This window comes from Chiroxiphia lanceolata, chromosome 5 (genome assembly GCF_009829145.1).
Source record: "Chiroxiphia lanceolata isolate bChiLan1 chromosome 5, bChiLan1.pri, whole genome shotgun sequence".
NCBI lineage: Eukaryota > Metazoa > Chordata > Aves > Passeriformes > Pipridae > Chiroxiphia > Chiroxiphia lanceolata.
This window is the reverse complement of record NC_045641.1, coordinates 55,484,119-55,505,659: the sequence shown is the minus strand read 5'-3', so window position 1 is coordinate 55,505,659 and position 21,541 is coordinate 55,484,119. Positions and strand designations below refer to the sequence as shown.

The following is a 21,541-nucleotide window of genomic DNA, read 5'->3' as shown; positions in this document are numbered from 1 at the left end:
ATCTCCTCTTATGTGTGGCAGGAGGTTTTTATAGAGGTATGAATGGGACAAAAATGGATTACAAGACTTAGTCCTTATCTAGCAAGAGATTGACCATGCACATATGTGAGGGATACACATGGCACAGTTGAGGTTCCTGCAAGTGTGCTGTGGTCCTGAAAAAAATCAGACAACTAAAAATGAGCTTTCACTGAAGACCTCAATTCCATAATATGCCAGAAAAGTGGATGCAATGTTGTTAGAGTTGAATGAGAATCAACAACCAGAAAGGTAAAGAGTCATTAGTTTTGTCTCATGTTGTGAGAGGATTCCTATGCTTCTTGTAACCAGTGCTAAAAATGTTTGTTTCTCTTAGTGCCAGTCTAAAAGAGATAAAAATTCCAGAGGTATGTGTGCATTAATCAGTGCTTTAAGTGCAGCTTCTGTATCTATTAAACATTCATGTAATGCAATAATCTAAAGTCAGAAGGACTTTGAAATATTTACAGGTTTCAATAAATGTTTAAAATGCAATTTTTGTAGCAAACAGCAGAACTGGACTTCCTTTGAACTGATGGATATTGCTGTATCTTCCTGTGTTCTAATAAGACAGGAAAATAAGAACATGGATGGCAGAGGTATCAGGAAGCTCCCATCCCACAGGAAGTCAGCGAAGTAAAGGAGAACCTAAGAAGTTGGTTGAGACACTGCATGGTGCAGAGCAATGGCTCATGGAGCAGAGAGGGGCAAGATCAGTAAATATCTTGGAAGGGGGAGAGGAAGAGTTCCATGGATAGCTTTCCTTTACCAAACTTCAGCCAAGTCTTACTATTTGCCAGCAACACCGTGGGTGTCTCAGTGTCAGCTCTTCCAGGTATAGAGTCACAGGGGTGAAAACCCCACACAGCCAGCACTGTGCCAATGCCATAGGCTGTTTAATGCCAAGACTATATAGTCAGGCTCAAAGCAAGGGATTTAGTCTCTGTAAGGGACGAATCTAGTCTTAGCTTATGTCAGTCTTACATGCAAGGCACGTAACCAGACATGGTGTCTAACAGAGACAGGTTTCTTGACCTTGATCTTTTAAAAAAATTTTTTTTAAAAAAAATGAAGCAGCTTTCTAGTTTGAGAATAGAGCAAAGGCCAGATGGAAATGAAACCTGAGAATGAGTATGTCGTTTTGTATCTGAATTCACAGCATTTTAGATCTTACACATTTTGCACAAATGACACGCAGGTTTCTTAAGGTTTTGGGTTTTTTTCAAAGTCCTTTCTGTCTTTTGTTACAGTGGAAGACCACAGTCCCATACGTATATGACAGACTTACACTACCATAGTGCTCAGTGGCCTTAATGGATTGGGCCTGAAGACAATGGCAATAGCAAAGCATTAAGACAAAATGAATGAAACAGAGAGAACTTCATGTATTAGACAAATACAGAGCTTGCTTATGTCTCCCAATCATCCACACTTTTGTCTACAAAATGGTACCTGAGCTGATCTCAGTTACCTAAATGTGATCAAGCTTAACAAGTTCACTTTCACTTTGGAAATGCTCCAAACTCCAGAGGTACTCATCTATTTTAAGTGAAAAAAGAGAGCTTTGGATGATCTAAAGCTAAACATAGTATGAGGATTTACAGGAACGTAGTGGATGCTTGCTTCTCAAGTATAAAACAAGTATTGTTGCTCATAATTTTTGAAATACCATTTAGAATGTCAGATTTATTAAAATGCTCTTCTACTGTAGACGGGACATAGCAACAACTTCATTAATCTGAACCAGGAGATGACAGAAAAAAATGAGTCAACAGACAAAATCTTCTTACGATCCTGCTCACAGCAAAACTTAGAACATAAACCTGAGAACTTAGAGATATTAATTCTTGAGGATCTGTTCAGAAGTCATTAGTTATCTACTAATCTAATTCATTCAGGACCCTATCTTACTTGCAAAAAAGCAGATTTAAAATTATTCAAGGAAAGCACTTCCTTGACCTCTCAAGACTTTTAGGAGCTCTTGAAGAGGAAACAATCTCCCAAAAGAGCAAGTTGAAGAATGCTAAGTAAAGGAAGAAGCAGATTACAAGTATAGTTTGGACCAAGAAACAAAAGCATAAACAGAGGACATGATGGACTAGCTTGCATATTAAATAAATAACTAGCAGGACTTGAAATCAAATTAAGTTTCCAGCTGCAGAGAAGGTCAGCCCTGCCAATGCTGCATAACTCCTGCTCTTGGGTACCCACCCACAATATGGCAATCTTGTATATTTACTAAGTATATTGGTTCTTAGTTTTAATCATGAATTATTCATGTCTGGCTAATGCCAGATTCCCTGGAGTATTCATGCACAGCAGGCATGATGATCAAATTTTCATTGAATTTAACAGAAAGACTTCTCTTTAGGACTATCAGAATGAGGCTTTAATGACAAAACACATCTCTTTCCTAGTTCTTCCCCCCAACTAGATGTACAAAAAGCTGATTTTTTAACTTTGAATACATACGGGAAAACGATAATCCAAAGGATTGCTGAGCAACAGGTTGACATGATTAGGAATGGACTAGAGGACACAATCAAAACAATGTGTGGTATCACAAAAAATTTAGCCAGAAATAAAAGAAAAATCCTACTAAGGGACTTCACAATGCTTTCAATTCCTTGGGTACAGTTTATGAACATTATCTTACTTTTTTATAATTCAATTACCCTATTCTGTTGCCATTTTCTGCACCTCTAAAGAGACTATCTCATTTGCAATAGCAGTTTTACCATTACAATAATAATAAGGAGTTTCAAACACTTCATTTCACTTGTGCTTATACTACTGTTTCCTGATGCATATTCTGGGCTATTCTTGGACTTAAGAGAGCTTTTTGTGATGCTCAGAACTGAAGTGAAATAGCAAATTTGTTAAAAAGATGATAGGTCTTATTTTGAATCCTGATTCTGCAAAATATTCTGCATTTATAAAGACTTAATCCTCGTGCTGTTCTAATCTTTCTATGAGAAAAGTCTAATTTTGTTTGAAAATTGTAAAAAGGAGTGAAATTAATTTTCTGCTCACCAGTTTCTCATCAACATTGTAAACATCCCCGTGAAATTAATATATTAAACATGGGAGTAGAAGGATATTGCCAATTTAAACATCACAGATTAAGACAAGGCATATACTGATGTTATAAAAATCAAAGTATTGATCTACATATGTTAAAAGAAGAATCCTCCCCTATATCAAACAGCATAATAGAGCTGTGGAACTATCCCAGCTGTATAATCACTCTAAAAAGAAGCTGGAGTCATTCAGGCATTCATTCAGAATTCCAACATCATTTCAAAGCATTACACAGAAAAAGAAAACTCCTACAGTATGAAACTGTTCTAAAGTTTTAAAGTTCCAAGTTTTAAAGCTGCATTTGCTTGTACTCTACAAATGAGATTATCCCCTTTCATACATGGTCATGGAGCAATTGAGATGGTCACAAAGTCCTTCAGAATGGAAAATGATACACATTTCAAATAACCCGCCCGTCTTTCTACTTACCCTAGAGATATTTCTGAAGCAGAGAAAAAAAACCCCAGCAGACAGTAAGAATGACCAAACAAGAGAACTCCAAGAGTTACTCAGCATCAGATTATAGACAGTAACTTGTAAGGCAAAGCAACTGGAGTTTTTGGCTGGTCCAGCTCATCAGCAGATTGAAAATCTGTACAAGAAGTTGCAGGAGGAGCTTTAAGGTGATCCACAGCTTAAATGAGGTGAATGAGCTGATATAAGCAAGAATCAAAGAAAGTGCTCCATGCTGCCACAAAAGCAAACAGATGTGAATCGGCCATAGCCCTAATTAGGCAGGACATTATAAAGGAAGATTTGAAAGAATTTTCTAGCAGGTGGAGGGGAGGAAAACACTTAATGATTTTTAACACAGTCATCTGCCAGATTATAAAATATGGCTGCTTTGATAACAAGACACAGAATAACATTTCAGGATGTCCCTTTCAATGTACAAAAAGCACACAATTTGTCTCTGACAGAATTTCTAGTAACATTTCTTACCCATACACAAGTGAAGTAATTCACTCTTACTGGGCTGTGTTCAAAAAATCAAGTTGGTGGAATACTGTGAAAAGGCTGACTTGGCTAGAGTTAAAGTTGGTTTAGGGAGTACGGTTTTTGAGTACTTGATAAAATTCTCTTTTATCCAAGTACTCTTTTGCGTCATCTCCCATATTATTCTCATGGCTAGACTACTACTCCCCCTAGAAGTCAGTGGTAAGAGCTTCTTGGCTTCATAACACGAGGTAGCAGAGTTTGCAAACCCTGTAAGTTTCTAAAATGCTCCTTTCCACATAGGAATCAAACCCTTTTCCACATCATAGATTATTTATTAACATCTTGTTCTTCCAGATGTCAAGACTCTCCCTGTTTTATCAATGTCATGCTTCTTTCCTCACTCAAGCTCCTTTTTAATCATATCTAAGAGCATTCTTTTTTTTCCCCACTCACTTCCACCATTCCCCAAAGTATCTCTTTTTACACCTCTTCCCCAAGTCCTTTCAACACGAGTTATATTTTTCTTCCCTCCCTGAGAAACAAGTTTGGCTGTGCCTTTTGATTCTTTTCTCCAAATAACTTCCTTCTGTTTGCTCCTGCTTCTCATAATGAATGCTGTGTGAAAGTTTGCACCTTTTTCTTTCCCACAATATGGGTTTTGCTCTCTCAACTATGCAATGAACTTTCCCCTTTACACTTTTCCATCACTTATGGTTTCCAAGCCCAGATTATTCCAGTTGGTCAACATATTTCCCTTTTCCAAATTTGACTGAATTTGACCCATGTAACATTTCTTCCCCAGACTGGGGATCTAAACACTCACACATTTGTCAGCAGACTGTACCAATAGTTGCCTATTTACTAGGAGAATATTTAACACACTAATGATACTGCCATGACTAAATACTACAACACCCTCACCCATCAGATAAGCACAGATTACAAGTATCTCAAGAAATTTTAATTTTTAAGAATCCTGCAATTCATTTAAAAATGACCTTAAAATCCAGTAACTCTAATAGGTGCTTGAAATGCCAGTTTAGTTGATTCAGGTGGCAGTTCTAACAGAAGTTAAAAAATTTGCATCTACATCTGCATCAAAAATAAATATCCATTATTGAAAAAAATTAAAAACGAGTTACATCTATTCCATTTAAACTATTTAATAGGAGTATTTCCCGCAATGCTACATATAAGAAACTATTTTAAATAACATTAATACAAACTAAGAAAAGTCAGAGAACCTCAAGTTAGAAAGATTTCATCTTTCTCTCACATAATAGAGGACATAATACATATGATTCATTCAAACAACTATATTATCATAACTGTAAGAAAAAGCTTAAATAAAAGTGTTTAAATGAGGGAGCTAAAATCCAGGTATCTAAATCCACGTGTAGGCACTGAATAGCTGGTTTAATTTTCAAAGTTGCAAACACTTTGAACTTCCAAAGAGTTTAAGGTGACCAACACCTATAGAAGTCCTGTTAACACTTATCCACATAATCTACTCATCTGAGTAGGTCCATCAAATTAAAAAGGATTTGTACATATAAAGCACATGACTATAGGATTAAAACATATGCTGATATATGGATTTAGTCATCTAATTTAAATATCAAAATTTAAAACTTTCAACCACAACATTTAAAATATGATTTATTTAATTATGCATTTAGGATTTATGCTATAGCCTTGAAAAATGTATGCTGTGAGGAACTCCCACTAGATTTTAAAACAGAGCAATTAGTACCTTTTTTTTCAAAGTGGCAACCAAAGTTGTCATGATCAATGTATTATTTGAAATATTGAGGTCTACAAATAGGAGAAATCATTCAGAAACTGTATTTTCCTCATTGACCATATTACTTCCACAGTTTGAAAGCAAATCCCCTGTTAGCAGAGATTTCTACTTAGAAATGGATGACACAGCTCCAGAATTTGAGAAGTTTACGTAACTTCATAAGTGCCTAAAAAAGAAACTTCATCTTTTATACCTCAAGTTTTAAGCAGGGATCAGTATTTACAGTTAAATCAACACCTCTAAATACTTCATTAAAATCAGGATACTGGCCATCACAACACCATTAATATCAGTTAGTTAAACATCTTTTCAGTTGCTAAATGAACATACACTTTCCAACACAAGGAGTTTTAATCATTCATCCATTATTATTGGTCAAGTCAGTGTCACATTATTTGTCTTTACTACTTTCTTGTTCTAATAAATCACAACAGCAAAATAATTAGGTTGCTCTTTTTAGCACAAAAAGAAAGGGCTCAGCCCTGCAGACACTTTTCAAGTGCCTAATTTTATAAATGCTGACGGTCATAATTAGTATACAGAAAACAAAGCTTGTGACAACATGTGTGGACACTCAGGGTTCTAATCACCATAAAGTCATTACTGAAATCAAGTCTGCAATGGTCAGAGAGCTACAGCACTGAAACTGCAAGATAAGAATACATCAGCTATTCAGGTAATGTCTATGAAAATTAATTAATCTGAGGTCCACCCTGCCACTGTTGTGGCAAAATGAAAAAATATTCCCACTTTGTCCCTGGGAGGGAAAGACAAGGTAAGACACTGATTAGGTCTTACTCTCTTCTTTGTCACCACTGAATGAGAAATCAGAGATTGTTCTGGTTCACAATACAGGTAAGGAACTGTTCTTTTAAAAGACCAAATCTTTTAAAAATTTAAAACTTGATTCAAGGATTGATCCACCCCTTGTTGTGTCTACTCAGATGTCTTCAATTACCAGCAATTCACCTTGGTTTTGGAATACAGGTCTGAAGTATCCTAGTTTCATCCAAGTTTTTAAATGCAAACCAAACTAAAATCATTAAGGCTGTTTTATGTCTGTGTCAACTGGATTTACTTAGACCAAATGGAACAGTCACTTTGGAACCTTCAAGTGGAGTGATCAGTCTCATCAATATTCTAGGAAAAGTCATTGCATCCACTGGAATAATTAATCACCAACATCACCATCTCTGTCACCTATGAGCCACAGAAAATGAAAACCTATAGCTAGTAAGGCAGTTCCAAGCAGATCTCCCAGTGCAGTAAGATAAGGTATAGAAAAACTGTCAGGATCTTTTCCTTTTTTCCAGAAGTGGTGCACCATCCAGTCAGCAATCCATAACAGAGTAAACACCTACATAACATCAAACAAACAAAATCTGTATTATTATTACATAAGTTACAGCAAAAGGAAGTCAACAGCCAACATTATTGTGTCCTTACTACACAGAATTATTGTATACAATTGCTTTTGAAAAAATATAAGTAATTAATATAAATTAATTTCAGACTCAAACTCCCCACAGCTAGAGAGAGGGACACACCGCCAACTTCTCTCAGTCAACCACATGCACAGCCGAAAGGAATATATCAAATTATTGACAGCATTCTTCACCCAGTCTATGCTTGAGGACTTCAGAAAAATGGAAAGAAAAAGCAAAAAGTCCAACCACACATGCAACTGCACTTCTCACATAACACATTGTTCTGTACAGAGAGAGCCTAAGTGAGGCTTTGAGTTAATTCAGAACCAAATCATGTCGCTCCACATGAATACACTCAACCCAGGTTAACTCCTGTTTCCACAGATGCAGCACTGACCTGAAATCAGATGTGACATAAAGAAGAGCAGGTCAAATTAAGAAAAATTTCCTCTGGGTTGTATGAACTGCAAAAATGGCCTAGAACCTACTTTTATGCCTGAAATACCATCTTCAGCACCTCTGTAATAAGGCACACCTGCAATATATATTATGAAATTGTCACTCCAGGCTGAATTTGTCCCAAAGTAAAAGACTTCATTCCCAACTGTGAATGTCTGAACATTTCAGAAGCTTGATCTTAATACCAAAGGTATGCATAATCATTAATCCAATTTTAAAAAAGAATCCTTTAATGTTGCACAGCTGTATGATAAGAGATTCTGGTTCAGTGGAATCATGTGGTGTGGCATGGCACAAGATGAATGGAGAAAGGACCACTAACTGAGTTCCATTTCTTCTTGTATCTTCTAAGGAGCTGCTTAAGATGAAATAAACACTGTATTTTATGTATTTTTAGTTAAACAGATCTTTAAGAAGAGTAAACTTAAAACAGTTACTCCTATAATTCATTTTTTAAGGACTCCACTATGTACATTCAAAGGAATATGCAGCATCAGAAGTAATAAAAAGTATAGCATTATATTTTATTTAGTAAATAATCAATCATTGGCATCAAAAGCATACTTATAAATGTATACACTCATTTATTGATAAGATGTTGCAAGATGCTTCTCCATAATAAATACAGCAAAATGAATGTCGTACAAAAAATTGTGTTGAAAAAGTTTCTCAATTAATCTTTGCTTTGAAGAAGTGTACGTTAAAATACAAGCCTGAATTTCTAATTAAAAAAAAAAAAAGGAGGAGTATTTGCTTAATGAAAAATGCATGGCTTATTTATATAAATGTATCTTCTGAAAAGGGAACTCTGTAGTCTAAGCTAATTATGCAAGTCCTAGGTGCACTGACTGGAATCCAAACAAATATATTTAAAACAGATGTTTTCTTTGGAAGACTATCAGATTCTCTAAGTCAGCTCCTTCTTCTTACAGAGACAAAAAGAGGCCTGTTTATAAAAGATCCTGTACATTAACATCTCCTGCAGGATGTGCACAGAAGACCCTGTAGCGCCCCTCATCAACAATAGTTATGCATGTTCCATTAGAAGATGAGAGCATTCATTCCAAGAAAAATATATACTGCATTTATATAACACAACCAATTAGACACAACATACACAGTAAAAGTTAGATGGCAGGATACACTTTTGACTCTTAAAATGTGAATACCATTCATTTGACTATATATTTTCCACCCTGAAACAACCGACTTATACTTCTGTGAAAAATGGGTAGTTTGGAAACTAAGTTTCTGTGAACCTTCCCAAACAATTCTTTGTGCTTGTATTAACCTACGGGTGCACAACAAATAATGTGAATTATAACACGTCTGGCTTCTGTAAGTAACAGGAAAAGGTTATAGCATATTATATTAACTGATGCTTATAACAATATATGACGAAATTAGGACATAGTGCTTACAGAGTATGTTATGAAGATGCAGTTCACCAGCCTTTATTTTTGTGAGGGAATAATGCTATCATCCACCATGCATTTGCATGGCTAGAAACCCACTAACATTTAAGAATTATAGGGCTCAGTCCGTGGAAGTGGGTAATTATTTGGCCACATTAGTTCATGCTGCAAGACAGAGTTAATCATTCTGACTTAAACCTCCAATAAGATTTTGCTGTTAAGAACACTGTTAAGAGGGGGCAATCAAAGTAATCAATTATTATTTTGGGGGGGAAAAAAAAAGAAGGACCCTACTATGAGTTTGCTGAATTTTTGAAAGACAGTCTTGAATTTAAAATGATAAGTCACTCACAAAGATCTGACAGATTAAAAAAAGAAAGGAGAAAAATCATTAAAAAGACATAACAAGACACAACACTTCACATTTTCTGAGATTTATTTATCAGTGATGGATACTTATGTCAGCAAAATAACGCAGATGGCACAGCAGTATGAATTCTGTGTACTTCTGCCCAGCACTCTTGCATATGAAGAAGAAAGCCTTCCTACTTCCAACTGAAAACCAGCTGGTTTTGAGGGAAAAAATAAAGGGACCAATATCACAGAAAAGCCTACTAAGACAGTAAAGTATGTTCTGTTTAGCATGAAAGCTGGAGAAAAGTGATAAGAAAAGCTTGAAATAACATGAAGAACATGTTCAAGATGCGAGCTAAAATTACTCAATATACAGAGGAAGAGAACAATTAAGTGTTCATGCTATATTATTATTCCTCTGGGGAAAAAAAATCACAATCAAAATTGAGGAAAACGAAACTAAAGACATGATCAGATTTAGACTGCATTTCTAAAATGACCCTTTAGTCACTTTGTCAAAACAAGTCCTCAGAAGACAGAAGCAGCAGAATACAGCAATAAGAATAAGAGGGAGGAAAAGAGCTAGAGTGAACTTTTTATCAAATACTAATGATTAAGAATCTAAAAATAAGGAATATAAGTATCTGTATTATTTTTTACAACAAAGAAGAGCAATAGAGAGTAATTCTCAATATTGAACTTTCTGATTCAAATTATGAATATCAGATTGAAACTGAAACTGAACATGAATGCTTAAATATGAGTGAGCTTCACCATTTAAAGTTCAAATCTTATGACTGCAAGACTAGAAATGGGAACATTATACACTACAAAGTAGGGGGTTTTTTCCTTCATTATTTTGCACAAAATTTACTTTCATTCTTTGCATGTCTTTAGATACAATAACAAGATTAGCTAAGGAAAGTTATTTTTGATCTTTTTCATGTAGCATATCTGCATTTTCTCATGGAATTAATTTCTTATGATTTCTGAAATGAGAAAAGAATAAAACTCTATTATTTAAAATAAAGATACACAACTTCTTCCAAACATTTTTACTACTGTCTAAGCTTCCTATAGCCTAATTAATAAGTTGCAGGATGCTATAATATTTTTATTGTTTCGTTCATCTGGCATGTCCATATTTTATCAGTGAATGCATGTCAAATTCATAGTGACAAAAGTGTAACATTCAAATGCATAATATTTGTAAAGCAGATTAGAATAATTCACCTTTATACTGGTTTATATGTTAGTTGCTGTGATGAATGAATTCCAATACCAAACTAGAAAATTAAAATTTAGGTTATATAATTGCATATGCTTTTCCAGATGGGCATTATCAAGATTTAAGTCTAAGTTTAGTATGTAGAACAAAGACCCCTTAGCAGTTTATTTAGCATGCCTTAGACAGGATACCCTGCCTGTAGTTAGTACTGCTGATTTCACCTTAAATTGTTTCCATATGAAGGTGCATTACAAAATAGTTGCGTACTGTCACTTTAGACAGGAAACATAGATGCAAATAAACTGAGATAACCTCTTCAAATGTAGTTTAAGTCTCCTTTACTCTCAAAATTATATTGACTCAAAATTCATCTATAACATAATGATGAAAAGATTTTGTAATTACTGCATAAGAACTCTTGCCAATCTATGAAATTCAAAGGTAAGTTTATTTATTTGGTTTTTAATTATGAGTAAAAAATGCCAGTTAGGGATCTCTAAAGACTACTGTGTCTTCACTCTTGTCACTCTTGCCAGATTTATGGTTTGAGTCTTCTAGTGGTTTTGACCCTTCATTAAGCTAATTTTCAAATTCTATATTACACGTCCCCAATTTTAAATGGCTTTTGATGTCTTCATGTGAGACTAAGTAGTAACTGCAAAGTGCTTGTAACTGATCTACACTGAACTTGCTGAGTTTCCACTGCCTACAGACAGAGATCTGTAGTCAGCAAACTCTCAGAGTAGGGTCTACACACGTTTTTCAAAAGCCATTTTTCTCCAGTTTTCTCAGGTAGCATATCTGGTGTGTATCATGTCCAGGGGAAACAAATCACTCTTTCCTCCAAACATATAGAGATTTCCTTCAATGTCTGGCTGCAAAGAAACCACTGAACAGTAAGTTTTTTCTTGCTGCTGTTTGTGTTGTAGCTAAGTGGTATTAGCTCCTCTAAAGGTATCCAAGTGCCCAGACAGCACAGCACACATTTATGTAAAACTAAAACCTCATTGAAGTAAAAACTGAAGTTGTTTCTAAGTCAATCTGACTATACTGATGTAACTTTGTGGGAAGCGACTTTCTTTTCTATTCCACAGTTTGATTCAAATTTTTCCAATTGCCATCTTGATTTCTTTGTAGCTTTGCCAGACACCCTGGTTTGACCAAAACAGTCCTAATTTCAGGCTGTTCCTCAGCTGTCTGAGAAATGAGACATGTAACCCAGACCAGTAAGTGTTCAGGTATGCTCAGCCTGCATTACCTGTAGCACAACTCAGCGTGCCATGCGACGTACATAAGCACTTGGAGCTCGGCCTTCTGAGGGCAAAAATGATATATCCCTGCTAATGACTCAGGAGGAGTCAGAATTCTACCACAGACAGCAACATGACTGGAAGAGAAGGAGTGGTTGATACCCACATTCACATCTCAATGAATCTGGCAAGTCTGCTTGTCATGCTGCAGTGAGAAAGCACTCAATATACAGAGCTGTCCAGATTTGGACTCTAGTTTCCATAATTCATGGTCTCTTTAGCAGTTATATGCTCTATCTTTCGGAAGTAACCTTTCCTGTTAGAAAAAGTAGTATTCAAAGTGTATCAATATTTTGTCTATAAACACAACCTTTCCTGTTTCTCTATTACGTACAGAGTATTCCATGAGCTATGTTTCCACATTAAAGAGGCTCATACCATCATTAGAACCCTCACACTAGTGAGAAATCCAAAATATTTTTGATGTGAGCAGGGAGCTGTTATGATCAGTGCTGAATTCTTGGTTTTCTATTGCCCCAAACAGCCCTGAAGCACTGCAAAAGTGAGTTCACAGCTGTACACATCTGACCTTTGTTGGGTAAGAAGAATTTTGGAATTACTTATTTGCTTGGTAATAGCTCTGGGAATCTCCTATTGTTTGTTTATTCCCTGAGTCTTAAACATAACTGTGTGTTCAGATTTGGTTAGTAGGTGTGAAAATTCCTTAGAGGGCATTTTACTGGCTCAGTGAGAACATGCAGAACAGAGGCTGCCTTTGAATGCTCCGAGCCGTGTGCCAGGACTGACGGCTTGGCAACTCCAGAGCTGCTCTCACTTTCCTGCAGGCTGACAAGACAGGGGATGAAACTTTGCTCAGTGCACAGCCTCATACAGTTAAAAAATACTTGTGCCTTTGTGAGGTATAAGAGGAGGACTGTTCTCCAATTAATATAATCTTTATTGCTCAAATGCCATATTGTAACTGCGTGCAGTGCACTGGTACATGTTTGTCTGTGACTTGTTCTTGTAAAATTTTCAAGGAAAGAGTATTCCTCTTAAATAGAAGCCACTCACCAAATCCAAAACACATTTAAAATCATTATACTGGTTTTCATTAAGACACATTGGCTTGCCCAGATATTGTACACTGCATTATGTGAAGTACCCTACATGCTTAGAGGGTATATACTTTCCTCATAACATTTTTTATTTGTATTTTCCCCTGGTGCTGCCATTCATAAACACAGAACAGGCTCTTCACTACAGAGTTAATTCAGACCTTTTGAACTCTAGGTTAAAAGTTTTAGCTGAATGCAGATTAATAGAAATATTTGTGCAGTTAAGGTAAAGGGAGTACAGCCTTGGCTTTCAATAGAATCAGTTTATAAATTTAATTGAAGAACATTTCAAGAATATGTATTAATTTAATGAAGAAAAACAACTGTACTATTAGAGTTAGGAACATTAAAATAAAATAAAAAAAATAAAATAAAATAAAATACTTTCTGGGTTTTCTTAAGTGTAGAAACCCCAAACTGTTTCATTCATAGAGAATCAGAAACAATGAAGATCATAACAGTATGGATACTTATACTACTTAAAATATCTTAATTTACTGATTTTTAGAAACAACTGCATATTCAGAGAAACTATACTTTGTTTTACTACATAGCATATTTTCAGTCAATAATAACTAAATTACACTATTGATAATGTACATCATGTCATATTAGTTATGTTTTTTCCATAAATATTTTAATTAAATGGCATGTTGTGGAGAAAATATCTACAAATACCTCAGAACAGGTAGGGAGAAGAGATGAAAGGAGCTGGTAGGTGTGGATGGTGAAAAAACAAAAGTCAAACAATGAAAGTATCAGATCTGGATGAAAATGAAGTTAACTCTCTGACTGGAACTCCAACAATACTGCATAGAACTTTCAATGGAAATTAATTCCATTTTATCACCTTTGAATGAATATTGAAGTTTACAGACAATCTGAAAAAGTCATGTTAAAATGCCAAATAGAATTCATATGTATGTATAATTTTGCTGTAGAGATAATGTGGAATAGCATAAACTGAGAGAAGAAGAGAAAAATATAAAAGTAATAATCAATGTCTTTGCATTAACATTTTCTTGATTTTTTTTCCCATTTATTCTAACATTCCAGTTCTACCTTTGCCATTTATCTAGTCCCTTTCTCTCCATTTTAAACAAACACAGAGCTGGACAGTCAGAGATTATAAACAGATCTTGATGTCAATTAATGATCTATTTCAGTCCACAGTAAGATATGTCATTAATTAATTTTACATCTTACAGCAGTCACTTGAATTTTTAAAGATAGAAAATCCATTTCATTGCTGCTGTTGTTTTTTAATTTAGCATTATTTTTTTAACATAGTGAGAAAGATATAAATAGGAGGTATATTGCCATAATGATTATTCATCTCCCCTTTCTGCCCCCCAGCTCAATATAAGTAAGGAATTGCAAAGGTCAAAGTAGTCATATTAAACTTCCTCAAACACAAGAATAACAATAATTAACTCTTACCTTTGGGAATCACTGTATTCTATTAAATTATCATCTACCACCTCAAACGTAAAAGATACAGCTTGCAAGCAGGATTGCAATTTTTGACATCCATTTTCATGTGCTTTCCATTCAAAGTGAACATAAATACAAAGCCCAATATATTATAAAACAGGCCTGGAATGCAGAGCTCTCACTGATCAAAAGACTGACAATGGAATTGGTTTGTTGTTAATTGAGACAATTAGCTGTGAGGTTTTTCAGTTTTACAGCAGAACTGGAAAAGCTCTCATTGGGAGGACAAAAATATAAAAGAATTCTGGAAAAATGAGATCAGTAGATGCTAGATTATGCCAAAAGAAATGGCAGCTTGGAAACTGTTCTTTACTATAACCAGGTGCATAGATGAAGTCACTGAAAAAGGGAAGAGGAATGAGTACAAATATTGAAGGGTTCTCCCCGAGAAAGGAGAAACTTAAAAGCAACCAACTGCAGTATGGAAGCACCTCAGACTGACAGGTAAATCAAATATGTTGAAGATTTAAGAATTAAAGCAAGAGTTATCTGTCCAAAATATTTGAATCTGCTCTAATTAGAGGTATGCAATACTACAATAATCACTACTAGAAAAACACCAGAAAAATTAAAATGGGGAAAGGAATCTATTAAATATTTTCAGAAGGTCTTTAAAACCATGGGGTTTCAAACCGTAAATACGTCAAGACCCATGAGAAGTTATAGTGCACAACACTGTTATTCGGTTTCCAAGTAAATACATCTCAAAACACCTGTTATGGCTAAAGACTGAAGATAAAGAACAAAAAATCATCTATAAAAGGGAGCAGGGGAAAAAAGAAAAAAGCTGTATATCTGCTTTATAAGTGAAAAATCAATACAATCAAGTGTGGCCTTATATATTGCAATGGAGATGCTTGGCTGCAAAACTGAATATTCTAATCATATAATGAATTTATGAAAAAGCAACTTTACATGTCTATACATCCTGATGCTAGGTCTGAATTACTGTGTGATCTGAAAGTCCTGTCATAATGTCTTAGACTGGTCTTCAGGTGAGCTTCTGCATTTCTCAAGTTTTACCATACCCCTTGCTGCTGAATGAAAGATTTCTGTCCCTAAATATGTTATGATTGCAGTTCTGTGAGGAGGACTAGATTTACGAATTCAGTTTGATTCCCATGTGATATGTGTAAAGTTTAATAATGGCTGAAATCACACTGCATTCAGTACTGCTTGCCTTCAGCAGAGGCATTAACAGGGACTCTTGCCCCAATCTGTTTTCAAGATTACAGGAACCTATCACACCGAGAGAGCTTGATTTAGATAAACTTGACTGAAATGGAGCAAAGGATTCAAAAGTTCTCAGAAAGGACAGACAGACGGAACAGCTAGAGTGAAGGAACAGCATCATTTCCTCAGGAAAACACATTATAAAAGGAGCAATAAGGCTGGAAACTAGGAATATTATGTAAGAGGAAAATGAAAAGCAATATATACCTTTTACTATGACACCCATTTTCAAAGGTTGGAATGTTACCAGTGTTGTTCTACCAAAAAGGTATACAATTCTCATATGAAATGGTAACAGTTTTTGAAACCTGTCCTTATTGAAACAGCAGTATGATAAACAGAGAGAAATTCAGAACATTAAAAATCATAATTTTATTAAGGATTCACTGCTGATAATATTGTTTGTATTTTAAAACTAAAGTGGTCATGTTTTTAGAAGCAGTAGCTATATTTATATTATGGATATTTCAACTACACTTTAACTGTGTAATGTGAACAGTCAATTTTTGGTTTTAAGGTGCAATGAAATATTATAGTTAATTCAGCCATGTTATAGCTAAAAACTAGCTGTGGCGTTAATAAAAAGATATAATTTTGTATTAAAGATTTCTCAAAGTGAAATTATTTCACCTTGAGACATTGCTATTTCAAAAGGCATCTTTCAAGAACTGCCCTTGCTGGGTATGAACATACCACCGGGTAAGACCAGCCAAAATAATGTAACAAAGTTTGACAATAAATGCAATTAAAATTTCCTGTATGGTGTTTGTTCGCTGTCAGACTAATTTAAACTTTAATAAATATTAAGAACACAACAAGGAAGCTGTAACATTCTTATCTACTGGACTACATTAACTAAAACAGTAACACGAACCACTTTAGGAGATTTCTTTGAGAGTTTTCCTCGATATATTCATTATTCATAAATGCTACCATTCCTTCTTTCTATTTCCCTTCTGGTTGATTAAAATGACAGGGAGTTTAGATGCAATGGTTCCAAGAACAATGTGAAAGATGCATGACTGGGAAAAAATGCAGTCAAGTGTCTTCTGGAAAGCACTCACAATACAGATACACCTGTGCACGCTGTGGAGATAATTAGTTACTTCAGAGCTGTGCTGAAAGCCTGTATTAAGCCACATCTCCTTGTATCTCATTCAAGAGATTTTAGATATCAAAAAAAGGATGCTTTTCTTCAAGCACTTGACTTTATACATGCATTTGCAAGTTGTACTTGTTCTTACCTGTAGAAGGGCTGCAAACAAATATACAGCTATAAAGATAGGGGTCAAGGAAGTATGTCCGCTCTTCATTAAGTGGATAGTGTACAAGAAAATCAGGTGTCCAGGAATCACCAAAAGAAGCAGAACTTGGGCTGATTTGTTATTTACCTCTACAATAAAAAAAAAAAAAAAAACTTGGTTAAGGTCTTCAATTACTATAGCAGATTTTTATTCTTTTTAATATAAAAAGGAAATGGTTTTGGAATTCCACAGCTTTGACTATGGAACTATGGAACAGCAGGCATTATTTTCCACTAAAAGACTCTTTGAGGAATTTCACAGTGGGAGAAAAAGACAACTCTAGGGTCTATCAGAAAAGGTAAGCAGAGCTCTTCCAGAAGAGGGTGTGAACTGTCTGCCTTCATTCTGTGCTCACATCTACAGTTTTGGAGCTGCAGAGACCTCCTAAATCTTTCTAGGAAGGACAATCTTTTGGACTCCATATTCAAGACAATTTTTAAAGTACCATATTTTTCTAAAAAGTAATCCCCCATTTACCACTTTCAGATCTGTTCCAATTAATTTAATAAACATGAAAGTGTAATACATGGTGTTGACACATCATATTTCACCGCAGTTACTACATCATTACGAAAGTGGGAAATACAGGGGAGGAATAAGCTGTGAAGCAAGAATCTAGAAAGAAAATGGGAAATTGGAAATGGAAATCAGGGATTTGGCTTAGTAATAATGTTAGTTATAAAGCTCAGTCCTGACAGGAAATTGGTTTGAACTTCTAGAGGTAAATAACAAAAGTTAGGAGCAGGTAGACAAGCTTAGGACAGATGAAGGTTGAAATCTTTTTGAGTGGCATCCTGCCTCATCAGCCCTTATCTTCAAGCTTTGTCAGGGTTACACCCTGCTCTGTGTTCCTCTCTACTCTTTGTCTCCTCCAGCAATTCCTTGAGATTCTCACAGGCAAACAGCTGCAGAGAAAGGAAACTGCCAAGCCTCTGCTGCCTTTGAACTGCACACAGCCAGTTCAGTCCATTACCGTTCCTCACTGGTGGTACAGCCTGGCACACAGGGGTAAAGAGGAGACAAGAGCCAGTAGTTTTAACTGACTAATCCATACCTGTACCATAATATGTTCTGCATGGGTAATAGCAACCCTTGGCTTCTTCTGGCAGCTCTCCAGGAATGCTGTGTAAATGGAGGTAGGTAGAAATTCTGCTAGCTTGAATAGCTACTAGATTACCACCAATACCTGAAACGCAAAAGGGAACAAATGAAAAGTTTTCAACTAATTTTTTCCTCTAGCAGGCAATATTTTTGCAAATTTACCAAATTCCTCTATGTTTACCACAGTACCCTATGTACAAAAGTCAAAATGAGAAATATCTTTAGAATGTATATTAGCTACAGACAGGCAAACATCAAGCATTAAAACAAGTCAGAAAACTTGGGCTACAGTTTGATGTATCACTGGATATTTGGAGATCAGTTCTGAATCGCTGCAAGCGCAAAAAATTCCAAACCTTCCAAAAGGTTCAATCTTATGCTTTCTCATAGGTGAAACTCCCTTTTATTGCTCCTTTTTGGAAATCCCTCTTGGAACAGCAGAAGTACTGCACAGTTGTGCCCCTGCTGGATTACCTGGCAGATATAAGTAACGAAAGCAGATGCACTCACTACCACCAGCATAAAAGCAGATTTCACACACAGAACCACAGGACTCGAAATTACTTCAAGAGTTAATATATTCATTCCCCTTTGACACAGAGCAGGACTAACTAGAGTCTTCTGTCACTCATAATTCGGGTTGAAAGAACAAGACATGTGTCCGAATAGATGATTTTTAAGACAATGGTAGTGATGGAGATTCTGCTTTCTTTTTTATAAGGGGCAACACGCTCAAGTTGCACAAGAAGAGCTTTTGTCACAATATAAGAAAGAAATTTCTTATAGTTAAAAACAGTCATTCACTGGAACAACCACCCCAGGGACATGGTGGAGTCCCTTCATTGGGGGTTTTCAAGATGTGACTGGACAGGGAGCTAGATAATCTCATCTAGGCTCCTTTCCTACAAAAGGTTGGACCAGATGACATTTCAAGGTTCCTTCCAATATGGGCTGGTTTATGTTCTATGAATTTTTACTTCAGTGAATAGAAAACTAAACCAAGCTTTTATAACTACATTGTAGAATGCAGTGGCAAGAAGGAAGAGCATAAAATCCTCTTAGTTATTATATTTGAGTTGTCTACTTGCATATCAAGTACATGCTGTTTCTTTCCCCCCCTTCAGATGCTCTACACAGCAATGGGCTGCTCTGAGAAGAAGCAGAAGTAATGCAGATTTTTGACCCTGCTTCAGAAGGAGAAAGCTCCTGTTTATCATAGTTGAATTAATTTGTTTATCTGATGTTTAGGGCTTTGGGTGCAGAACAAATACCTGTGGTGATCAGAAGACACAATTTCCCAAATTCTTTTGGTGACTATGGAGTGGTTAGCACAGGGATCTAATACTGAGAACTCAAAGAACTTCTGCCTCACCACTGCTTAAAGACAGTAAATGGCTGAACCTAACACGGAAGTAGATCTTTTAAGTAACAAGCTTCAGATACAAATCAGGACATGCATGTTCCCAGTCAGGAGATAGAGGGGCAAGATATGAATTACCAAAAGGTTGTGTCAGAGTTTGCAAAGAAAATTAAAAGGATAGTAGCTTTTTTTTTTTTTTCAGAAAAAGTAGTAAAATAAGGGATTTATCTAAACTACCAAAGAGGTTTAAACAGATTAAAACCAATCTAAGTAGGGCCCAAAATCTGTTCTTTCATCGAGAACAATAAATTAGAGATTTCTGAGTAATGAGAATAAGATACAGAAAGAGAGACAAAAATAAAATTAAGTACCAATGCACCACATTTGGATGGGGATCAGATAATTTCTGTGACTGAATTATAAAAAAGCTGTTATATAAAACTGCTTCCTAATAGAGCTACAAAGCTGGGGATGGTGCCATATGACTGCAAAATATGAAACAATTTCTGCTAAAAAAGAGAACATAAAGGCAATCTGGGTTATTACAAGCAGGTTAACAACTGCAATAACTGATATATTCAAAACAATATTAAAAAAATAGTAAACTATTCTTCACTATATCTCTTATAACACTACAAAATCAAATAAAAGATGGACGTAAATAGGGCTGTTTTAAGTTTTGTAGCAATGCAACTGCAAAACACGTTGGCACAAACCCCCTAGATTTTAAGTATTTCCTAGGATGTATGTAATTTCCTCTTGTGACTGATAATTATTTCCTTCAACGAATTCAGACACTTGGAGATGTGACAGACGATCTGGATGTTTTTGCCTAGTCAATAACAAGGGAAACTGAGTGAAATAAAAGAATTAAGGAAAACGGAAATTTGACCACTTGGTGCTTAAAAAACCTGTCTGGACAACAGAGACATGGACAAGTCTGTGAAAGAAGGTGTAAGATTGGTTGTCAATCCTTTGATGGACATCTATTAATCACAAATCTTTTCACTTTTACAACCATCATTCAGAGAAAGTACACCCCAAGCCCTATTGCTCACGTAGCTAACAGGAAATTACTGAAAAGCCTTAAATGCGATTCTAAAACAAACTGGTCAGCCATGGAACACCGGTAAAAGGCAGTGATATCTGTTCTGCAAAGGAAGCTGACATGCCAACCAAAACATCCAGTGTGGAGTGTGACTTCAAGAGTAACCAATTACAGCTAAGTTGAACATATACAATCTATTTTAGCTAAATGAAAATGCAATATTTGTATGTTAGGCAAAATTATTTTAAATCGCATTTGTCTGAGTCTCAATAATTTAGCATTAGTGGTATCATATTAACTCATAGACAGGCAGGTGTAGTGAAGTGTAAGCACGTTTAGAATCCATACATCCACTCTCAACCAGCTGGCAATGTACTGTGATGGGCAGCAGCAGTGACACTGTCTTTTAGTTCTGCCTATTCACTACCAATTCTCCTAATTATTTTTAAACCTTTGGGCCAAATTCAGCCATGTCTGACACAAGGATAGAGATGCTAACTACCTCCAAGTATGGTTAAAGAAGCTACCAAAAAAGAAAACAGTGGCTAGGTACATAAAGGGAAAGATTCAAACCCATGCCCTCAGTGAGACAAAGGCAGTAATATGAGTTGTACAGTTAAGGGCATAAGTGTGCCAGCTGGCCAGTCAGCACCTAGCTTGGAGCTAGGCATGATGCCTCCTGCTCAGCCAGTAGCTCAGCGACACAGAAAAGGCCCGATGATGCTGTGGAAAGCAGAGGGAAAATGGAGAGAATAAAGCTGTGCTTGCATTGAATGAATCACTTTGATATGTACAGAGAGACTCAGTTTGTTTGGTAACAGCAGCTACCGTGCATGTGAAGTTACCATCTCAGCTATACCAGATTAATCAGATCCCTGCAAGAAACAGAACACAGATAAAACCGTGTA

General features: G+C 35.8%; 1 protein-coding gene across 1 annotated transcript in view; it reads right to left on the bottom strand.

Annotated features, from left to right (window-relative positions):
* Positions 1-5,812: 5,812 nt before the first annotated feature.
* The window catches only part of SLC41A2 (solute carrier family 41 member 2), a 48,096-nt gene continuing 32,367 nt past the window's right edge, over positions 5,813-21,541 (bottom strand). Inside the window, exons 9-11 of the mRNA XM_032689193.1 lie at positions 18,179-18,310; positions 17,065-17,213; positions 5,813-7,199 (exon numbers count right to left, since the gene is read on the bottom strand). Coding sequence (XP_032545084.1) covers positions 7,014-7,199; positions 17,065-17,213; positions 18,179-18,310 — 467 coding nt within the window. The 3' untranslated portion in view covers positions 5,813-7,013. The remainder of the gene's footprint in view (positions 7,200-17,064; positions 17,214-18,178; positions 18,311-21,541) is intronic.